Raw genomic sequence first — 18061 nt, forward strand, 5'->3', positions numbered from 1 at the left:
TGCTCCCTAATAGGGCAGCGCCAGCCTTGCTGATAGTGTAGCCCCAGATCCCTGCTCTGCTCTCACTGTCGTACTGTCCCTGTCTGTGTCATTGTCCCTAGGTTGGACAGTGCCAGTCTTGCTGATAGTGGAGCCCCAGATCCCTGCTCTGCTCTCACTGTCGTACTGTCCCTGTCTGTGTCATTTTCCCTAGGTTGGACAGTGCCAGTCTTGCTGATAGTGGAGCCCCAGATCCCTGCTCTGCTCTCACTGTCGTACTCTCACTGTCTGTGTCATTGTTCCCTAGGTTGGACAGTGCCAGTCTTACTGATGATGGAGCCTCAGATCTCTGCTCTGCTCTCACTGTCATACTGTCCCTGTCTGTATCATTGTCCACTAGGTTGGACAGTGCCAGTCGTACCGATGATGGAGCCTCAGATCCCTGCTCTGCTCTCACTGTTATACTGTCCATGTCTGTGTCATTGTCCCCTAGGTTGGACAGTGCCAGTCTTAAAATGATGGAGCCTCAGATCCCTGCTCCGCTCTCACGGTTATACTGTCCCCATCTGTGTCATTGTTCCCTAGGTTGGATAGGGCCAGTCTTACTGATGATGATTGAGCCTCTGATCCCTGCTCTGCTCTCACTGTCATACTGTCCCTGTCTGTGTCACTGTTCCCTGGGTTGGACAGTGCCAGTCTTAATGATGGTGGAGCCCCAGATCCCTGCTCCGCTCTCACTGTCATATTGTCCCTGCCTGTGTCATTGTCCCTAGATTGGACAGTGCCAGTCTTACTGATGATGGAGCCTCAGATCCCTGCTCTGCTCTCACTGGCATACTGTTCCTGTCTGTGGCATTGTTTCCTAGGTTGGACAGTGCCAGTCCTACTGATGATAGGCCCCAGATCCCTGCTCTGCTCTCACTGTCATACTGTCCATGTCTATGTGATTGTTCCCTAGGTTGGACAGTGCCAGTCTTACTGATGATGGAGCCTCAGATCCCTGCTCCGCTTTCACGGTCATACTGTCCCCATCTGTGTCATTGTTCCCTAGGTTGTACGGGGCCAGTCTTTATGATGATGGAGCCCCAGATCCCTGCCCTGCTCTCATTGTCATAGTGTCTATGTGCGTGTCACTGTTCCCTAGGTTGGACGGTGCCAGTCTCAATGATGGTGGACCCCCATATCCCTGCTCCGCTCTCACTGTCATACTGTCCCCATCTGTGTCATTGTTCCCTAGGTTGTACGGGGCCAGTCTTTATGATGATGGAGCCCCAGATCCCTGCCCTGCTCTCATTGTCATAGTGTCCATGTGCGTGTCACTGTTCCCTAGGTTGGACGGTGCCAGTCTCAATGATGGTGGACCCCCATATCCCTGCTCCGCTCTCACTGTCATACTGTCCCTGTCTGTGTCATTGTTCCCTTGGTTGGACATTGCCAGTCTTACTGATGATGGAGCCTATGATCTCTGCTCTGCTCTTACTGTTATACTGTCCCTGTCTGTATCATTGTCCCCTAAGTTGGACAGTGCTAGTCCTACTGATGATGGAGCCCCTGATCCCTGCTCCGCTCTCACCGGCATAATGTCCCTGTCTGTGTCATTGTTCCCTAGGTTGGACAGTGCCAGTCTTACTGATGATCGAGCCCCAGATTCATTCTCTGCTCTCACTGTCGTACTGTCCCTGTCTGTGTCATTGTTCCCTAAGTTGGACAGTGCCAGTCTTATTGATGATGGAGCCTCAGATCCCTGCTCTGCTCTCACTGGCATACTGTCCCTGTCTGTGGCATTGTTCCCTAGGTTGGACAGTGCCAGTCCTACTGATGATAGGCCCCAGATCCCTGCTCCGCTCTCACTGTCATACTGTCCCTGTCTGTGTCATTGTTCCCTAGGTTAGACAGTGCCAGTCTTACTGATGATGGAGCCTCAGATCCCTGCTCTGCTCTCACTGGCATACTGTCCTTGTCTGTGTCATTGTTCCGTAGGTTGGACAGTGCCAGTCTTACTGATGATGGAGCCTCAGATCCCTGCTCTGCTTTCACGGTCATACTGTCCCCATCTGTGTCATTGTTCCCTAGGTTAGACAGTGCCAGTCTTACTGATGATGGAGCCTCAGATCCCTGCTCTGCTCCCACTGTCGTACTGTCCCTGTCTGTGTCATTGTTCCCAAGGTTGGACAGTGCCAGTCTTAATGATGGTGGAGCCCCAGATCCCTGCTCCGCTCTCACTGTCGTACTGTCCCTGTCTGTGTCATTGTTCCCTAGGTTAGACAGTGCCAGTCTTACTGATGATGGAGCCTCAGATCCCTGCTCCGCTCTCACGGTCATACTGTCCCCATCTGTGTCATTGTTCCCTAGGTTGGATAGGGCCAGTCTTACTGATGATGATTGAGCCTCTGATCCCTGCTCTGCTCTCACTGTCATACTGTCCCTGTCTGTGTCACTGTTCCCTGGGTTGTACAGTGCCAGTCTTAATGATGGTGGAGCCCCAGATCCCTGCTCCGCTCTCACTGTCATACTGTCGCTGCCTGTGTCATTGTTCCCTAGGTTGGACAGTGCCAGTCTTACTGATGATGGAGCCTCAGATCCCTGCTGTGCTCTCACTGGCATACTGTCCCTGTCTGTGGCATTGTTTCCTAGGTTGGACAGTGCCAGTCCTACTGATGATAGGCCCCAGATCCCTGCTCTGCTCTCACTGTCATACTGTCCATGTCTATGTGATTGTTCCCTAGGTTGGACAGTGCCAGTCTTACTGATGATGGAGCCTCAGATCCCTGCTCCGCTTTCACGGTCATACTGTCCCCATCTGTGTCATTGTTCCCTAGGTTGTACGGGGCCAGTCTTTATGATGATGGAGCCCCAGATCCCTGCCCTGTTCTCATTGTCATAGTGTCCATGTGCGTGTCACTGTTCCCTAGGTTGGACAGTGCCAGTCTCAATGATGGGGGACCCCCATATCCCTGCTCCACTCTCACTGTCATACTGTCCCTGTCTGTGTCATTGTTCCCTTGGTTGGACAGTGCCAGTCTTACTGATGATGGAGCCTATGATCCCTGCTCTGCTCTTACTGTTATACTGTCCCTGTCTGTATCATTGTCCCCTAAGTTGGACAGTGCTAGTCCTACTGATGATGGAGCCCCTGATCCGTGCTCCGCTCTCACCGGCATAATGTCCCTGTCTGTGTCATTGTTCCCTAGGTTGGACAGTGCCAGTCTTACTGATGATGGAGCCCCAGATCCATTCTCTGCTCTCACTGTCGTACTGTCCCTGTCTGTGGCATTGTTCCCTAGGTTGGACAGTGCCAGTCCTACTGATGATAGGCCCCAGATCCCTGCTCCGCTCTCACTGTCATACTGTCCCTGTCTGTGTCATTGTTCCTTAGGTTGGACAGTGCCAGTCTTACTGATGATGGAGCCCCAGATCCCTGCTCCGCTCTCACTGTCGTACTGTCCCTGTCTGTGTCACTGTTCCCTGGGTTGGACAGTGCCAGTCTTAATGATGGTGGAGTCCCAGATCCCTGCTCCGCTCTCACTGTCATACTGTCGCTGCCTGTGTCATTGTTCCCTAGGTTGGACAGTGCCAGTCTTACTGATGATGGAGCCTCCGATCCCTGCTGTGCTCTCACTGGCATACTGTCTCTGTCTGTGGCATTGTTTCCTAGGTTGGACAGTGCCAGTCCTACTGATTATAGGCCCCAGATCCCTGCTCTGCTCTCACTGTCATACTGTCCATGTCTATGTGATTGTTCCCTAGGTTGGACAGTGCCAGTCTTACTGATGATGGAGCCTCAGATCCCTGCTCCGCTTTCACGGTCATACTGTCCCCATCTGTGTCATTGTTCCCTAGGTTGTACGGGCCAGTCTTTATGATGATGGAGCCCCAGATCCCTGCCCTGCTCTCATTGTCATAGTGTCCATGTGCGTGTCACTGTTCCCTAGGTTGGACAGTGCCAGTCTCAATGATGGTGGACCCCCATATCCCTGCTCCGCTCTCACTGTCATACTGTCCCTCTCTGTGTCATTGGTCCCTAGGTTGGACATTGCCAGTCTTACTGATGATGGAGCCCCTGATCCCTGCTCCGCTCTCACCGGCATAATGTCCCTGTCTGTGTCATTGTTCCCTAGGTTGGACAGTGCCAGTCTTACTGATGATCGAGCCCCAGATTCATTCTCTGCTCTCACTGTCGTACTGTCCCTGTCTGTGTCATTGTTCCCTAAGTTGGACAGTGCCAGTCTTATTGATGATGGAGCCTCAGATCCCTGCTCTGCTCTCACTGGCATACTGTCCCTGTCTGTGGCATTGTTCCCTAGGTTGGACAGTGCCAGTCCTACTGATGATAGGCCCCAGATCCCTGCTCCGCTCTCACTGTCATACTGTCCCTGTCTGTGTCATTGTTCCCTAGGTTAGACAGTGCCAGTCTTACTGATGATGGAGCCTCAGATCCCTGCTCTGCTCTCACTGGCATACTGTCCTTGTCTGTGTCATTGTTCCGTAGGTTGGACAGTGCCAGTCTTACTGATGATGGAGCCTCAGATCCCTGCTCTGCTTTCACGGTCATACTGTCCCCATCTGTGTCATTGTTCCCTAGGTTAGACAGTGCCAGTCTTACTGATGATGGAGCCTCAGATCCCTGCTCTGCTCCCACTGTCGTACTGTCCCTGTCTGTGTCATTGTTCCCAAGGTTGGACAGTGCCAGTCTTAATGATGGTGGAGCCCCAGATCCCTGCTCCGCTCTCACTGTCGTACTGTCCCTGTCTGTGTCATTGTTCCCTAGGTTAGACAGTGCCAGTCTTACTGATGATGGAGCCTCAGATCCCTGCTCCGCTCTCACGGTCATACTGTCCCCATCTGTGTCATTGTTCCCTAGGTTGGATAGGGCCAGTCTTACTGATGATGATTGAGCCTCTGATCCCTGCTCTGCTCTCACTGTCATACTGTCCCTGTCTGTGTCACTGTTCCCTGGGTTGTACAGTGCCAGTCTTAATGATGGTGGAGCCCCAGATCCCTGCTCCGCTCTCACTGTCATACTGTCGCTGCCTGTGTCATTGTTCCCTAGGTTGGACAGTGCCAGTCTTACTGATGATGGAGCCTCAGATCCCTGCTGTGCTCTCACTGGCATACTGTCCCTGTCTGTGGCATTGTTTCCTAGGTTGGACAGTGCCAGTCCTACTGATGATAGGCCCCAGATCCCTGCTCTGCTCTCACTGTCATACTGTCCATGTCTATGTGATTGTTCCCTAGGTTGGACAGTGCCAGTCTTACTGATGATGGAGCCTCAGATCCCTGCTCCGCTTTCACGGTCATACTGTCCCCATCTGTGTCATTGTTCCCTAGGTTGTACGGGGCCAGTCTTTATGATGATGGAGCCCCAGATCCCTGCCCTGTTCTCATTGTCATAGTGTCCATGTGCGTGTCACTGTTCCCTAGGTTGGACAGTGCCAGTCTCAATGATGGGGGACCCCCATATCCCTGCTCCACTCTCACTGTCATACTGTCCCTGTCTGTGTCATTGTTCCCTTGGTTGGACAGTGCCAGTCTTACTGATGATGGAGCCTATGATCCCTGCTCTGCTCTTACTGTTATACTGTCCCTGTCTGTATCATTGTCCCCTAAGTTGGACAGTGCTAGTCCTACTGATGATGGAGCCCCTGATCCGTGCTCCGCTCTCACCGGCATAATGTCCCTGTCTGTGTCATTGTTCCCTAGGTTGGACAGTGCCAGTCTTACTGATGATGGAGCCCCAGATCCATTCTCTGCTCTCACTGTCGTACTGTCCCTGTCTGTGGCATTGTTCCCTAGGTTGGACAGTGCCAGTCCTACTGATGATAGGCCCCAGATCCCTGCTCCGCTCTCACTGTCATACTGTCCCTGTCTGTGTCATTGTTCCTTAGGTTGGACAGTGCCAGTCTTACTGATGATGGAGCCCCAGATCCCTGCTCCGCTCTCACTGTCGTACTGTCCCTGTCTGTGTCACTGTTCCCTGGGTTGGACAGTGCCAGTCTTAATGATGGTGGAGTCCCAGATCCCTGCTCCGCTCTCACTGTCATACTGTCGCTGCCTGTGTCATTGTTCCCTAGGTTGGACAGTGCCAGTCTTACTGATGATGGAGCCTCCGATCCCTGCTGTGCTCTCACTGGCATACTGTCTCTGTCTGTGGCATTGTTTCCTAGGTTGGACAGTGCCAGTCCTACTGATTATAGGCCCCAGATCCCTGCTCTGCTCTCACTGTCATACTGTCCATGTCTATGTGATTGTTCCCTAGGTTGGACAGTGCCAGTCTTACTGATGATGGAGCCTCAGATCCCTGCTCCGCTTTCACGGTCATACTGTCCCCATCTGTGTCATTGTTCCCTAGGTTGTACGGGCCAGTCTTTATGATGATGGAGCCCCAGATCCCTGCCCTGCTCTCATTGTCATAGTGTCCATGTGCGTGTCACTGTTCCCTAGGTTGGACAGTGCCAGTCTCAATGATGGTGGACCCCCATATCCCTGCTCCGCTCTCACTGTCATACTGTCCCTCTCTGTGTCATTGGTCCCTAGGTTGGACATTGCCAGTCTTACTGATGATGGAGGCTATGATCCCTGCTCTGCTCTTACTGTTATACTGTCCCTGTCTGTATCATTGTCCCCTAAGTTGGACAGTGCTAGTCCTACTGATGATGGAGCCCCTGATCCCTGCTCCGCTCTCACCGGCATAATGTCCCTGTCTGTGTCATTGTTCCCTAGGTTGGACAGTGCCAGTCTTACTGATGATCGAGCCCCAGATTCATTCTCTGCTCTCACTGTCGTACTGTCCCTGTCTGTGTCATTGTTCCCTAAGTTGGACAGTGCCAGTCTTATTGATGATGGAGCCTCAGATCCCTGCTCTGCTCTCACTGGCATACTGTCCCTGTCTGTGGCATTGTTCCCTAGGTTGGACAGTGCCAGTCCTACTGATGATAGGCCCCAGATCCCTGCTCCGCTCTCACTGTCATACTGTCCCTGTCTGTGTCATTGTTCCCTAGGTTAGACAGTGCCAGTCTTACTGATGATGGAGCCTCAGATCCCTGCTCTGCTCTCACTGGCATACTGTCCTTGTCTGTGTCATTGTTCCGTAGGTTGGACAGTGCCAGTCTTACTGATGATGGAGCCTCAGATCCCTGCTCTGCTTTCACGGTCATACTGTCCCCATCTGTGTCATTGTTCCCTAGGTTAGACAGTGCCAGTCTTACTGATGATGGAGCCTCAGATCCCTGCTCTGCTCCCACTGTCGTACTGTCCCTGTCTGTGTCATTGTTCCCAAGGTTGGACAGTGCCAGTCTTAATGATGGTGGAGCCCCAGATCCCTGCTCCGCTCTCACTGTCGTACTGTCCCTGTCTGTGTCATTGTTCCCTAGGTTAGACAGTGCCAGTCTTACTGATGATGGAGCCTCAGATCCCTGCTCCGCTCTCACGGTCATACTGTCCCCATCTGTGTCATTGTTCCCTAGGTTGGATAGGGCCAGTCTTACTGATGATGATTGAGCCTCTGATCCCTGCTCTGCTCTCACTGTCATACTGTCCCTGTCTGTGTCACTGTTCCCTGGGTTGTACAGTGCCAGTCTTAATGATGGTGGAGCCCCAGATCCCTGCTCCGCTCTCACTGTCATACTGTCGCTGCCTGTGTCATTGTTCCCTAGGTTGGACAGTGCCAGTCTTACTGATGATGGAGCCTCAGATCCCTGCTGTGCTCTCACTGGCATACTGTCCCTGTCTGTGGCATTGTTTCCTAGGTTGGACAGTGCCAGTCCTACTGATGATAGGCCCCAGATCCCTGCTCTGCTCTCACTGTCATACTGTCCATGTCTATGTGATTGTTCCCTAGGTTGGACAGTGCCAGTCTTACTGATGATGGAGCCTCAGATCCCTGCTCCGCTTTCACGGTCATACTGTCCCCATCTGTGTCATTGTTCCCTAGGTTGTACGGGGCCAGTCTTTATGATGATGGAGCCCCAGATCCCTGCCCTGTTCTCATTGTCATAGTGTCCATGTGCGTGTCACTGTTCCCTAGGTTGGACAGTGCCAGTCTCAATGATGGGGGACCCCCATATCCCTGCTCCACTCTCACTGTCATACTGTCCCTGTCTGTGTCATTGTTCCCTTGGTTGGACAGTGCCAGTCTTACTGATGATGGAGCCTATGATCCCTGCTCTGCTCTTACTGTTATACTGTCCCTGTCTGTATCATTGTCCCCTAAGTTGGACAGTGCTAGTCCTACTGATGATGGAGCCCCTGATCCGTGCTCCGCTCTCACTGGCATAATGTCCCTGTCTGTGTCATTGTTCCCTAGGTTGGACAGTGCCAGTCTTACTGATGATGGAGCCCCAGATCCATTCTCTGCTCTCACTGTCGTACTGTCCCTGTCTGTGGCATTGTTCCCTAGGTTGGACAGTGCCAGTCCTACTGATGATAGGCCCCAGATCCCTGCTCCGCTCTCACTGTCATACTGTCCCTGTCTGTGTCATTGTTCCTTAGGTTGGACAGTGCCAGTCTTACTGATGATGGAGCCCCAGATCCCTGCTCCGCTCTCACTGTCGTACTGTCCCTGTCTGTGTCACTGTTCCCTGGGTTGGACAGTGCCAGTCTTAATGATGGTGGAGTCCCAGATCCCTGCTCCGCTCTCACTGTCATACTGTCGCTGCCTGTGTCATTGTTCCCTAGGTTGGACAGTGCCAGTCTTACTGATGATGGAGCCTCCGATCCCTGCTGTGCTCTCACTGGCATACTGTCTCTGTCTGTGGCATTGTTTCCTAGGTTGGACAGTGCCAGTCCTACTGATTATAGGCCCCAGATCCCTGCTCTGCTCTCACTGTCATACTGTCCATGTCTATGTGATTGTTCCCTAGGTTGGACAGTGCCAGTCTTACTGATGATGGAGCCTCAGATCCCTGCTCCGCTTTCACGGTCATACTGTCCCCATCTGTGTCATTGTTCCCTAGGTTGTACGGGCCAGTCTTTATGATGATGGAGCCCCAGATCCCTGCCCTGCTCTCATTGTCATAGTGTCCATGTGCGTGTCACTGTTCCCTAGGTTGGACAGTGCCAGTCTCAATGATGGTGGACCCCCATATCCCTGCTCCGCTCTCACTGTCATACTGTCCCTCTCTGTGTCATTGGTCCCTAGGTTGGACATTGCCAGTCTTACTGATGATGGAGGCTATGATCCCTGCTCTGCTCTTACTGTTATACTGTCCCTGTCTGTATCATTGTCCCCTAAGTTGGACAGTGCTAGTCCTACTGATGATGGAGACCCTGATCCCTGCTCCGCTCTCACCGGCATAATGTCCCTGTCTGTGTCATTGTTCCTTAGGTTGGACAGTGCCAGTCTTACTGATGATGGAGCCCCAGATCCATTCTCTGCTCTCACTGTCGTACTGTCCCTGTCTGTGTCATTGTTCCCTAGGTTGGAGAGTGCCAGTATTACTGATGATGGAGCCTCAGATCCCTGCTCTGCTCTCACTGGCATACTGTCCCTGTCTGTGGCATTGTTCCCTAGGTTGGACAGTGCCAGTCCTACTGATAGGCCCCAGATCCCTGCTCCGCTCTCACTGTCATACTGTCCCTGTCTGTGTCATTGTTCCCTAGGTTGGACAGTGCCAGTCTTACTGATGATGGAGCCTATGATCCCTGCTCTACTCTCACTGTTATACTGTCCCTGTCTGTATCATTGTCCCCTAGGTTGGACAGTGCCAGTCCTACTGATGATGGAGCCCCTGATCCCTGCTCCGCTCTCACTGGCATAATGTCCCTGTCTGTGTCATTGTTCCCTAGGTTGGACAGTGCCAGTCTTACTAATGATGGAGCCTCAGATCCCTGCTCCGCTCTCACGGTTATACTGTCCCCATCTGTGTCATTGTTCCCTAGGTTGGATAGGGCCAGTCTTACTGATGATGATTGAGCCTCTGATCCCTGCTCTGCTCTCACTGTCATACTGTCCCTGTCTGTGTCACTGTTCCCTGGGTTGGACAGTGCCAGTCTTAATGATGGTGGAGCCCCAGATCCCTGCTCTGCTCTCACTGTCATACTGTCCCTGCCTGTGTCATTGTCCCTAGATTGGACAGTGCCAGTCTTACTGATGATGGAGCCTCAGATCCCTGCTGTGCTCTCACTGGCATACTGTCCCTGTCTGTGGCATTGTTTCCTAGGTTGGACTGTGCCAGTCCTACTGATGATAGGCCCCAGATCCCTGCTCTGCTCTCACTGTCATACTGTCCATGTCTATGTGATTGTTCCCTAGGTTGGACAGTGCCAGTCTTACTGATGATGGAGCCTCAGATCCCTGCTCCGCTTTCACGGTCATACTGTCCCCATCTGTGTCATTGTTCCCTAGGTTGTACGGGGCCAGTCTTTATGATGATGGAGCCCCAGATCCCTGCCCTGTTCTCATTGTCATAGTGTCCATGTGCGTGTCACTGTTCCCTAGGTTGGACAGTGCCAGTCTCAATGATGGGGGACCCCCATATCCCTGCTCCACTCTCACTGTCATACTGTCCCTGTCTGTGTCATTGTTCCCTTGGTTGGACAGTGCCAGTCTTACTGATGATGGAGCCTATGATCCCTGCTCTGCTCTTACTGTTATACTGTCCCTGTCTGTATCATTGTCCCCTAAGTTGGACAGTGCTAGTCCTACTGATGATGGAGCCCCTGATCCGTGCTCCGCTCTCACCGGCATAATGTCCCTTTCTGTGTCATTGTTCCCTAGGTTGGACAGTGCCAGTCTTACTGATGATGGAGCCCCAGATCCATTCTCTGCTCTCACTGTCGTACTGTCCCTGTCTGTGGCATTGTTCCCTAGGTTGGACAGTGCCAGTCCTACTGATGATAGGCCCCAGATCCCTGCTCCGCTCTCACTGTCATACTGTCCCTGTCTGTGTCATTGTTCCTTAGGTTGGACAGTGCCAGTCTTACTGATGATGGAGCCCCAGATCCATTCTCTGCTCTCACTGTCGTACTGTCCCTGTCTGTATCATTGTTCCCTAGGTTGGACAGTGCCAGTCTTAATGATGGTGGAGCCCCAGATCCCTGCTCCGCTCTCACTGTCGTACTGTCCCTGTCTGTGTCACTGTTCCCTGGGTTGGATAGTGCCAGTCTTAATGATGGTGGAGTCCCAGATCCCTGCTCCGCTCTCACTGTCATACTGTCGCTGCCTGTGTCATTGTTCCCTAGGTTGGACAGTGCCAGTCTTACTGATGATGGAGCCTCCGATCCCTGCTGTGCTCTCACTGGCATACTGTCCCTGTCTGTGGCATTGTTTCCTAGGTTGGACAGTGCCAGTCCTACTGATTATAGGCCCCAGATCCCTGCTCTGCTCTCACTGTCATACTGTCCATGTCTATGTGATTGTTCCCTAGGTTGGACAGTGCCAGTCTTACTGATGATGGAGCCTCAGATCCCTGCTCCGCTTTCACGGTCATACTGTCCCCATCTGTGTCATTGTTCCCTAGGTTGTACGGGGCCAGTCTTTATGGTGATGGAGCCCCAGATCCCTGCCCTGCTCTCATTGTCATAGTGTCCATGTGCGTGTCACTGTTCCCTAGGTTGGACAGTGCCAGTCTCAATGATGGTGGACCCCCATATCCCTGCTCCGCTCTCACTGTCATACTGTCCCTCTCTGTGTCATTGGTCCCTAGGTTGGACATTGCCAGTCTTACTGATGATGGAGGCTATGATCCCTGCTCCGCTCTCACTGTCGTACTGTCCCTGTCTGTGTCACTGTTCCCTGGGTTGGATAGTGCCAGTCTTAATGATGGTGGAGTCCCAGATCCCTGCTCCGCTCTCACTGTCATACTGTCGCTGCCTGTGTCATTGTTCCCTAGGTTGGACAGTGCCAGTCTTACTGATGATGGAGCCTCCGATCCCTGCTGTGCTCTCACTGGCATACTGTCCCTGTCTGTGGCATTGTTTCCTAGGTTGGACAGTGCCAGTCCTACTGATTATAGGCCCCAGATCCCTGCTCTGCTCTCACTGTCATACTGTCCATGTCTATGTGATTGTTCCCTAGGTTGGACAGTGCCAGTCTTACTGATGATGGAGCCTCAGATCCCTGCTCCGCTTTCACGGTCATACTGTCCCCATCTGTGTCATTGTTCCCTAGGTTGTACGGGGCCAGTCTTTATGATGATGGAGCCCCAGATCCCTGCCCTGCTCTCATTGTCATAGTGTCCATGTGCGTGTCACTGTTCCCTAGGTTGGACAGTGCCAGTCTCAATGATGGTGGACCCCCATATCCCTGCTCCGCTCTCACTGTCATACTGTCCCTCTCTGTGTCATTGGTCCCTAGGTTGGACATTGCCAGTCTTACTGATGATGGAGGCTATGATCCCTGCTCTGCTCTTACTGTTATACTGTCCCTGTCTGTATCATTGTCCCCTAAGTTGGACAGTGCTAGTCCTACTGATGATGGAGACCCTGATCCCTGCTCCGCTCTCACCGGCATAATGTCCCTGTCTGTATCATTGTTCCTTAGGTTGGACAGTGCCAGTCTTACTGATGATGGAGCCCCAGATCCATTCTCTGCTCTCACTGTCGTACTGTCCCTGTCTGTGTCATTGTTCCCTAGGTTGGAGAGTGCCAGTATTACTGATGATGGAGCCTCAGATCCCTGCTCTGCTCTCACTGGCATACTGTCCCTGTCTGTGGCATTGTTCCCTAGGTTGGACAGTGCCAGTCCTACTGATAGGCCCCAGATCCCTGCTCCGCTCTCACTGTCATACTGTCCCTGTCTGTGTCATTGTTCCCTAGGTTGGACAGTGCCAGTCTTACTGATGATGGAGCCTATGATCCCTGCTCTACTCTCACTGTTATACTGTCCCTGTCTGTATCATTGTCCCCTAGGTTGGACAGTGCCAGTCCTACTGATGATGGAGCCCCTGATCCCTGCTCCGCTCTCACTGGCATAATGTCCCTGTCTGTGTCATTGTTCCCTAGGTTGGACAGTGCCAGTCTTACTGATGATGGAGCCCCAGATCCATTCTCTGCTCTCACTCTCGTACTGTCCCTGTCTGTGTCATTGTTCCCTAGGTTGGACAGTGCCAGTCTTAATGATGTGGAGCCCCAGATCCCTGCTCCATTCTCACTGTCGTACTGTCCCTGTCTGTGTCATTGTTCCCTAGGTTAGACAGTGCCAGTCTTACTGATGATGGAGCCTCAGATCCCTGCTCTGCTCTCACTGGCATACTGTCCCTGTCTGTGGCATTGTTCCCTAGGTTGGACATTGCCAGTCCTACTGATGATAGGCCCCAGATCCCTGCTCCGCTCTCACTGTCATACTGTCCATGTCTGTGTCATTGTTCCCTAGGTTGGACAGTGCCAGTCTTTATGATGATGGAGCCCCAGATCCCTGCCCTGCTCTCATTGTCATAGTGTCCATGTGTGTGTCACTGTTCCCTAGGTTGGACAGTTCCAGTCCTACTGATGATGGAGCCCCAGATCCCTGCTCTGCTCTCACTGTCATACTGTCCCTGTCTGTATCATTGCGCCCTAGGTTGGACAGTGCCAGTCTTACTGATGATGGAGCCTCAGATCCCTGCTCCGCTTTCACGGTCATACTGTCCCCATCTGTGTCATTGTTCCCTAGGTTCGATAGGGCCAGTCTTACTGATGATGATTGAGCCTCTGATCCCTGGTCTGCTCTCACTGTCATACTGTCCCTGTCTGTGTCATTGTTCCCTAGGTTGGACAGTGCTAGTCTTAATGATGGTGGAGCCCCAGATCCCTGCTCCGCTCTCACTGTCATACTGTCCCTGTCTGTGTCATTGTTCCCTAGGTTGGACAGTGCCAGTCTTACTGATGATGGAGCCTCAGATCCCTGCTCCGCTCTCACGGTCATACTGTCCCCATCTGTGTCTTGTTCCCTTGGTTGTACGGGGCCAGGCTTACTGTTAGTGGAGCCCCAGATCCCTGCCCTGCTTTCACTGTCGTACTGTCCCTGTCTGTATCATTGTTCCCTAGGTTGGACAGTGCCAGTCTTACTGATGATGGAGCCTCAGATCCCTGCTCTGCTCTCACTGGCATACTGTCCCTGTCTGTATCATTGCGCCCTAGGTGGGACAGTGCCAGTCTTACTGATGATGGAGCCTCAGATCCCTGCTCCGCTTTCACGGTCATACTGTCCCCATCTGTGTCATTGTTCCCTAGGTTGGACATTGCCAGTCCTACTGATGATAGGCCCCAGATCCCTGCTCCGCTCTCACTGTCATACTGTCCATGTCTGTGTCATTGTTCCCTAGGTTGGACAGTGCCAGTCTTACTGATGATGGAGCCTCAGATCCCTGCTCTGCTTTCACGGTCATACTGTCCCCATCTGTGTCATTGTTCCCTAGGTTGTACGGGGCCAGTCTTTATGATGATGGAGTCCCAGATCCCTGCCCTGCTCTCATTGTCATAGTGTCCATGTGTGTGTCACTGTTCCCTAGGTTGGACAGTTCCAGTCCTACTGATGATGGAGCCCCAGATCCCGAATCTGCTCTCACTGTCATACTGTCCCTGTCTGTATCATTGCGCCCTAGGTGGGACAGTGCCAGTCTTACTGATGATGGAGCCTCAGATCCCTGGTCTGCTCTCACTGTCATACTGTCCCTGTCTGTGTCATTGTTCCCTAGGTTGGACAGTGCTAGTCTTAATGATGGTGGAGCCCCAGATCCCTGCTCCGCTCTCACGGTCATACTGTGCCCATCTGTGTCTTGTTCCCTTGGTTGTACGGGGCCAGGCTTACTGATAGTGGAGCCCCAGATCCCTGCCCTGCTTTCACTGTCATACTGTCCCTGTCTGTATCATTGTTCCCTAGGTTGGACAGTGCCAGTCTTACTGATGATAGAGCGCCAGATCCCTGCTCTGCTCTCACTGTCATACTGTTCATGTCTGTGTCATTGTTCCCTAGGTTGGACAGTACCAGTCTTACAGATGACAGAACTTTAGACCTCTGCTCAGCTCTAAGTGTAATCCAGACTTTACAGACCCTGTCTGATATATTCTCCCTGTCTGTGTCATTGTTCCCTAGATTGGACAGTGCCAGTCTTACTGATGATGGAGCCTCAGATCCCTGCTCTCACTGTCATACTGTCCACGTTGTGTCATTGTTCCCTAGGTTGGAGAGTGCCAGTCTTACTGATGACAGCACATTAGACCTCTGCTCAGCTCTAAGTGTAAACCAGACTTTGCAGACCCTGAGTTTGAACTGTAACGAGTTCACTGACAAGTCCATCACCAACTTCACCCAGCTGAAGAAGACCTGCAGACATCTGAGTGAACTATGGTGAGTACCTACATGCCGAGATACGATAGCAATGCTCTTACATACATTGTATGAGTTGTGCAGCAGGTTGTTGTTAAGTTGGCTTACGGCCAAGATTGAGCCTCTCTTACACCAAGAACAACAGTCTTGTCTCGGGAGGATAGCTCATAGGCAACGTGCTCGCCTTGGAAGCAAGACGACACAGATCACCACAGGTTCAATACCCGGGTCCGCGCTTAGAAACCTCTGGGTATTAAGCACTTTATATATAACATATCATACTGCATCTGTAGATCCTTTTATTATGACTTGCCATCCTAAAGGTCTCCCTCACATGTTGCATTGCGTGTTAGCGGGTGGTGGCAATCTTGTGCATGTCATGCTAAGGCTGCAATCCCATGCAAATAGAAAGAGATCAAGGAACTGTCCCCATTGCAGTAGTTAAAGGGATTATCACTACATAACGAGCCTGGTAGGTGCCAGTGGGTTATTTGTGACCAAAATACTGAAAACTACAGATTTTCATTTTCTTCATAAGGGAGTTCCCCACCCAAGCCACCCCGATTTCCTATCCTTACAACGCTACTCCAACCCCATCCCGACTCATTTCAACCGCTTAGCCCACATTCATTTAATTTTACAAAGGTAGCGGGCGCCCCTCTCTCGCAAGAACAGACATGATAACCTGTTCAGTGGTTATTAACCACTTGAGAGTTCGCAGCCACTGCTTTTACTCAATGTGCCTTTCACAGATGGGTAATATCCATTTGCATATCAGTCTTTGTCCTGCCCAGGGGCAGTCCAGCACCGAAATACAATGGCAATTCCAATCTGAACGAGAGTACCACCAGCAACCCCATACACGTGTTTCACCCTTGTTGGGGATCATCAGTGAGGTGAAGCTGATGCCTCTCTAAGCACAGTGAGAGGGAGACCACGTCTGGTTGCCCCCAGGAGACCTAGGGTTACCAATCCCAGGTTCCTTAAAAAATAGTTTTACAAAGGTAGCGGGCGCCCCTCTCTCGCAAGAACAGACATGATAACCTGTTCAGTGGTTATTAAAAACACATTCATTTAATATTTTCGGTATTTTTCGGTATTATGGTTTTCGATAAAATGTACCACTCTAAATTATTTTTGGTAAATTGACTGGGTACCATGGCAGTGTAGTGCTTTGAGGCCCTTGCAAGGAGATTCTAGCCATGACACCCCTACGGTCAATTCTTCTACTTTGTATGTTTTATGCACATGTTTTCTCTTTCAAAACTCCATGGGCCTGATTCATGGAACGTTTTCCTATGGGACTGCGCCATTATAAAACACTTCCATGACTCAGGCCCCATATCTTTGGGCTTTTAATGGATCTGGTTGTATTTGCTAATTTTATATTTATTGAATTTATTGTAAAGGCATTGACGAGATTTACTGCACAGCAAGGACCACCCCCATTTGTCTATTTGTACAAAAGGCCGCCCCCTCCACGCAGTGCTCCTCTTTCCACTGCATAGTAGAAAAGGGAGGAGTAAAACCCAGGTGAAGTCGCCTTTACCCTTTACTCTTCACGTTTCCACTATGTTGGTAGACAAGTTTAAAGGTCTCCCAAAACTAATGATTGCGGGAGGTATTTGCAGTGGATTCCTATGGAATCCTCCCACTTTTACCAGGTGGTCATTTCAGACGGATTCCAAGGCATTACCACAAGCATGAAGAGCCATGCAGGTGGTAAGGCTGCCGTGTTTCGCCGGAAGGGCGGGAAATGGAGACTCTCATGATATGTTCACCCCGTTCCCCAACTCCACCTGACAACGGCACAAAAATGAGGCGGATGGGGAAATAAGTGGCAGAAGCAGTGTTTTCCAACACTTTTACCAATCCACCTCACCCGGAAAATGACCCCCATGGTGTTTACACCAGAACCATGTACAAAGGCAAACATTGCAGATGTGGAGTTGTCCCATGTGGGGTTGCCTTACATGAGAGTATTATCAATATAAGAACACATCAGTTGAGGATGGGCGTCAGGTGGACCAGGCAACAGAAAGGTAACCAAATGGGAGGGGAAGAGCGGAGTATGTATACAAGGGCTGTGCTCTCTCTTTCTTTCTCTCTCTCTCTCACACTCTGTCTCTGTATCTCTCTCTCTGTCTCTTATAGAATACATACACAATGGTCGTCAACCTATTGTTAATGTGAAACCCAATCTCTATCGACTTTGCGTTCAGAAATACATTTGTATCTAAATTTGGTTTTGTGAAACAGGCGCCTAAACAGCTTGATGGATTGCCCGAGGTACCAACATCTTGTGTATACTTCCAAGAGATGAAATTACAACATTCTGAAAATGATACCAGGAGAGGGTGAAGGAGATGTTTGCCTTCAGAGTGGATGTGGGGAGGCTGAGAGAGTAGCATCTGGAAAGTTGGGGAGTTTGTTGCAGGCTAGGGACCGTATGATTTCTGTTTGTTTGAATGTTTGTTCAGGCTAGGGACCGTATGATTTCTGTTTGTTTGAATGTTTGTTGCAGGCTAGGGACCGTATGATTTCTGTTTGTTTGAATGTTTGTTGCAGGCTAGGGACCGTATGATTTCTGTTTTTTTGAGAGTTTGTTGCAGGCTAGGGACCATATGATTTCTGTTTTTTTGAGAGTTTGTTGCAGGCTAGGGACCGCATGATTTCTGTTTGTTTGAATGTTGCAGGCTACATACCGTATGATTTCTGTTTGTTTGAGAGTTTGTTGCAGGCAAGGGACCGCATGATTTCTGTTTGTTTGAGAGTTTGTTGCAGGCTAGGGACTGTATGATTTCTGTTTGTTTGAGAGTTTGTTGCAGGCTAGGGACC

The 18061-nt window shown here is 51.2% G+C and overlaps 1 protein-coding gene across 2 annotated transcripts in view; it reads left to right on the forward strand.

The window, feature by feature from the left end:
- LOC138452985 (NACHT, LRR and PYD domains-containing protein 3-like) overlaps positions 1-18061 on the forward strand; it is a 481434-nt gene that overhangs the window by 371582 nt on the left and 91791 nt on the right. For both annotated transcript variants that reach the window (XM_069605362.1, XM_069605363.1), the window contains one exon: positions 15077-15244. In XM_069605362.1, coding sequence (XP_069461463.1) covers positions 15077-15244 — 168 coding nt within the window. The remainder of the gene's footprint in view (positions 1-15076; positions 15245-18061) is intronic.

Source organism: Ambystoma mexicanum, chromosome 4p (assembly GCF_040938575.1).
Source record: "Ambystoma mexicanum isolate Mex_15411 chromosome 4p, UKY_AmexF1_1, whole genome shotgun sequence".
In the NCBI taxonomy this organism is placed as follows: Eukaryota; Metazoa; Chordata; class Amphibia; order Caudata; family Ambystomatidae; genus Ambystoma; species Ambystoma mexicanum.